Source organism: Corylus avellana, chromosome ca9 (genome assembly GCF_901000735.1).
Source record: "Corylus avellana chromosome ca9, CavTom2PMs-1.0".
Lineage (NCBI taxonomy): Eukaryota > Viridiplantae > Streptophyta > Magnoliopsida > Fagales > Betulaceae > Corylus > Corylus avellana.
Genome location: NC_081549.1, coordinates 19,506,002 through 19,510,719, shown reverse-complemented (window position 1 = coordinate 19,510,719; position 4,718 = coordinate 19,506,002). Strand labels below are relative to the sequence as shown.

At 37.1% G+C, this 4,718-nt stretch overlaps 2 protein-coding genes across 2 annotated transcripts in view; both read left to right on the top strand.

Annotated features, from left to right (window-relative positions):
* Positions 1-280: 280 nt before the first annotated feature.
* On the top strand, positions 281-3,047 carry LOC132192224 (uncharacterized). The gene is made up of 8 exons (XM_059607498.1): positions 281-491; positions 667-722; positions 1,129-1,272; positions 1,958-2,031; positions 2,142-2,196; positions 2,269-2,331; positions 2,424-2,551; positions 2,653-3,047. Exons 1-8 carry the CDS (start codon positions 446-448, stop codon positions 2,729-2,731), a joined length of 645 nt encoding a protein of 214 aa, XP_059463481.1. The 5' UTR covers positions 281-445; the 3' UTR covers positions 2,732-3,047.
* Positions 3,048-4,011: 964 nt separating this feature from the next.
* Positions 4,012-4,718, top strand: part of LOC132162433 (putative cyclin-D7-1) — a 1,778-nt gene continuing 1,071 nt past the window's right edge. The window contains exons 1-3 of the mRNA XM_059572674.1: positions 4,012-4,278; positions 4,433-4,519; positions 4,615-4,713. Of these exons, the coding sequence (XP_059428657.1) occupies positions 4,012-4,278; positions 4,433-4,519; positions 4,615-4,713 (453 nt within the window). The remainder of the gene's footprint in view (positions 4,279-4,432; positions 4,520-4,614; positions 4,714-4,718) is intronic.

Below are 4,718 nucleotides of genomic sequence, written 5' to 3'. Positions count from 1 at the left end.
ATAATTTTCATTATGATTGATTTAAAGATAAATCAAGAAAATACGAATGGGGTATTAAATTTTCAATTAAATCAGATGGTATGTGGAGAAACGATTGAAAAAGAAAACAAAAATACTAAATCAAGTCTAAGAGTAAGTTTTTTTTTTCTTTTCTTTTTTTTTTAAAAAAAAAATTAAATTGATCCCTAAAGTTTTAAAATGATTAAATCAAATCGAGGTTCTATTTTTTATGATTTATTACAAAAAATAAAAATGTATAATTGCGTTTCACACTCGGACCGCCCCGGATAATTGCGTTTCACACTCGGATGGGCGAACCCTTACGACCTTTCACTTTCAGAGTTTCGTAGAGAAAGATCGAATACCCAAATTACAAAGCGTGATATTGCCGCTTCACATTTGGATCCTTTGACTGGGAATTGGGATTCGATCATTCATCAAAGAAATGCCGGTGAGAGTGGTGGAGAGCTCTGCACCTTCCCAAGTTTCAGGTATTTCGCTTTCCATCAAAAATAATTGCAATAGAATAATGTTCAGTGCCAGATTTAGGGCTTTGTTTGTTGCCTGGAAAATACCGGAAAGTTATTTGAAATTCACAGCTTGGCCTCGTCAAAAAGGGTTTTTTGTTTGTGGGTCTAATTTATATGTTCATGCTTAATTGTGAAGGCGCGAATTCTGGAGAGACATTACCACAAGTATGCTCACTTTTGAGTGTTGGACAGGTTAATCTTCGACCCCTTTTATTTTATTTTTTGGGTTCCTTCTGTGAAGGTAGTTACTTTTGTTTACAACAATTACTTGCTAGTGACCCTGCTACATATATGGCTGCATATGATTAGTTGCCTAATAGATATTGAGCCTAATGAGTATCATATATGGGGTTATGTAGTCAACACATAAGCTAAGACTTTAGTGATCTTCAGTGTCATTGCTAGGTGATCATATATCTCTTTACAATTTTGGACAAAGATGGTCAGGTTTTCCTTCTTTGGTCATTTGAAGTGAGAACATAAAGCTGCATGTTTTACTACTCTGATGAAATGTTTTAAGTTCTCGATCGAAAATTTATAATTTTGCATCAGAAGTGGACGAGTTTCGGTTTATCCTCACAGTTTAATTTTGTCACAGGCCTTCTCTGGTACTCAGAATGTTTCTAGCCTACAGAAAGATGAAGCATGGAGAGTTAACGTTCGAATACAGGGATGTGACCTTGAACATGGGTATCTATGTGGGACCATGGAAGCTCTCAATGTCCCTATGGCAGACACACCAGTAAGCAGTTCCTTCTTCTTCTTTTTTGTTTAGGATATTTCTTTTCTTTGTTTTTTTGTCTGTGCTGTGTTGATATATAGAGGATAAAGACTAAACAAAAAAAAAAAATGTTATAAATGTTATACCGCAATGAAAGAATGAGGCAGCTTCTGGGTTTGTTTAAACTTCTGTCTGCTGGCATTATTGCCAGAATAGGTTAGTGCTACTTTGATAAGAGACACCTAATCAAGATGTTTCTTTCCCCACTGGCCTTTTCAATGTTCTCGTTGTTGTGTGTTTTTTTGTAATCCAAAATTTACTTAAAAAAAACTATATCACATGGCCATATTCACCTAATCGATTGTGATCGTACATACATTCTTCATCTTCTTTGGTTGCAGTAGCCATGAAATTAGCTGCGCCCAGAATTTTCAAACTTAACTCTTTGCTTTATATCCTATTTTATCAGTATGTTATACAAATGAATGATCCGTGCCGTAACAGAATATATGATACAGTTCTCCCTTTAGCCATAAATTGGTTGGTTATATTTCCTCACTGTAATGGAAGCATGCTTAATATGTAACTTGATTTCATTCAGAAAACTGCCAAGGTTTCATGAGCACCTTGTTTGCTGTAGTTGGAATATTGCGATTTACCTTGTTTGGTCATGGAGCACTTTTTGTTTCATTTATGATTACTTCAGGTAGTAACCTTCTGGGAAGGGGAGATCATTGACACAAAGAATTATACTTTCTTCACTGGCAAGTGGGAAGCGACGTACGTTCCTTTATTTTTATTTTTTCCATTTGCTATATCATGGAAACTTTAAATAACAGTGATGGTGGACAAAACAATCCAATGCTGATTTGCATGATCTCTTGCTACAGGCAAGAGGATGATATAAGGCACTGGACCAAGTTTCCATCCTTCCGTCCCTATTTGGTAAAGAGCTGGAACCTTTTCTTTCATACACACTATTTGCTGTATTAACTAATCCTGTTTTTTTTTTTCCAGAGTCGAGTGGAGGTTGATGGTGGAAAATCTTTGGACCTGAGTGACTCTGAATTCATATATATGGTAACCTAGTCTCAATTATTTTAATCACTTGGTGAAAGAACTTACCATATGTGAAGCAATAACATGCCAGTTTCTTTTATTTGCTGGCGCAGAGATGGAAAGAGCAACACTTTGTGAATGTTGGGACAGACTGTGGGTTAACTATAGCTGGCTTTTACTATGTTTGTTTCTCTTGTAGTGATGGCTCCATCAGTGGCTTCTATTATGATCCTAATAGCAGGTATTTTGCATTTCTGTTAGTTACCCCCACCCCCCCAAAAAAAAGAAGAAAAAAAAAGAGAGAAGGAGCTGATTGATGAATTAACTTGAAACAACTTGCAGCCCATTTCAGAAGCTCGAGCTAAAATCAACTAATGAGGGAAGATCAGGTTTCAGTTTTTCGTCATATGAGTTGCAATAAAATGGAAGAAGGCATTCGCATTTTGGGGTTAGCACTTGACTGAACTTTGCTTGGTCAGATGAACATCTCAGAGGTACCAGGGAGATTATGCAAGATGACAGGGAATCCAGACTATACGAGGATTATATTGGAAGAGTTGACGAGTGATGTATATCTGTTTGTGTTGAGAGCACTGGTCATAAAGTACATCTGTGTGGAATACTTCTTGTGTTGTTGTATATGAATTGAAGTTAAACATACATGCATGCCAAGCCAACCACTTAATTTAATGGATCGTTGCAGCTATGTATAGCATGTAAACAATTCCCACGGTTCATCTGATTCTTGTGATCCTCTTTCATTCTGGTTATGTATTGCTTTATGCATTCTGATGATTGTTATCATGATCCTTAGTACCCATCTGGGGGGCTCTGCCAGTGAATGTATGTTGCTGACACTTTTAGAGGCTGAAAAAATTAATCTTTCTCGCCAAATTATCCAAAAGAAAAATAGTCCTTGATAGGTTTGAAGCTAATATTACACTTGCTCACTTCTTCACACAATTTTTTTATACTCATAGGACTTTTTAAACTACCATTGGATATGAGATATATCTTTATTGAATTTGGATTCAATTGTAGTTTTAGAAGTCACTTGTATATATAAAAAATTTATTTAAAAAAATGGGAATAAGTGTAGAGCATAGTTCCCATATGTTCATGGCCATTGCTGCCTGTGCCTTCCCCGTGTACAGTAATTACAGTACTCCAGCCACTGGTAGTTTATGAGCCATTGGTTGGCCAAATATTAGAAGGAAAAAAAGGAAAAATGTGAGCAGTTATTACGGCCGCAGGATCATGGGTTGAAGCTGATGAGATCGTGGGTCCACGGCGGCCCAACTGGTAAAAGCGATGTATTTAGCCACGTACAGTTTTGCCCCTTCCCCATATTGAAGGAATAGCATGCACATTTATGCAACGCACGCAGGTATCCTCGTGCGCTCACGCAATTGGTTACCATGCCGTCAAAATAAAAATCCAATACAGCATTTACCCCGCTTCATGAGGGACGTGTCCCTCTTTTTATTTCACCTTCTTCCTCTAACTACCCCATGTTTCATGATTCGTGTATCATGCATCATGTATCATGTATCATCTATCATCTATCATACCACCCATCTTGTCAACTAGTACGAAAGCTATAGCCTATATATGTGTATGATTATCATGTCAGACCATTTACAATTTCATTGACCATTGCCCAGATATATAGTTTCAGAAGAATTCGTATATATATTATCTATGGAAAACTTGCTATGTGATGAGGCGTGGCTATCCAGCCCTGCTGTAACACCCATTGATCATCATCATCATCATCATGCACCCCATCACAGTTCAGAGAGCTACCTTGGTGGTTCGTCTTATATGACCAAGGAAGACTCCGAGGAGGCCCTTGCTATATACCTGGAGAAGGAGATCAGTTACATGCCGGAAGATAATTACGTTGGGCATCTCCGGTCGGAAAATTTTACCAGTGCTAGATATAGAGCCACCCAATGGCTTTTTAGGGTCAGTTTCTAAATCCTAGAGAACCTTTTTTCACGTGTTCAAAATTTGATATGCATTGGCAATATCAAGTTAAATTAATACGTACTTTTTTAATATTTGCTCACCATTCTTTCCAACTCGATTTCTTTGTTTGGTTAATGTTTGTTTCCTGCAGTCCAGAAGTCGGTTGAATCTCTCTTTTGGAACTGCTTTCAATGCTGTAAATTACCTTGATCGGTTCATATCTATGAATCAATGCAATGTAAGCAGTCCTGAATATCTATAATTGATTACAGAATCATATATATATATATATATGCGGATATTTAGCACTAATATTTAACATAAATTTTCAAGGGATGGAGCTATTGGATGGTTGAATTATTGTCTGTTGCGTGCTTATCTGTTGCCTCCAAGTTCTGTGAAACCTGCACTCCTACATTGCATGAAATTCAGGTGCC

Coding starts and splice junctions, on each gene's coding strand:
- LOC132192224 (XM_059607498.1), top strand. CDS start 446: ATGCCGGTGAGAGTGGTGGAGAGCTCTGCACCTTCCCAAGTTTCAG. Junction 2,197..2,268: donor CATCCTTCCGTCCCTATTTG/GTAAAGAGCTGG, acceptor TTTTTTTTCCAG/AGTCGAGTGGAGGTTGATGG. Junction 2,332..2,423: donor ACTCTGAATTCATATATATG/GTAACCTAGTCT, acceptor TTGCTGGCGCAG/AGATGGAAAGAGCAACACTT.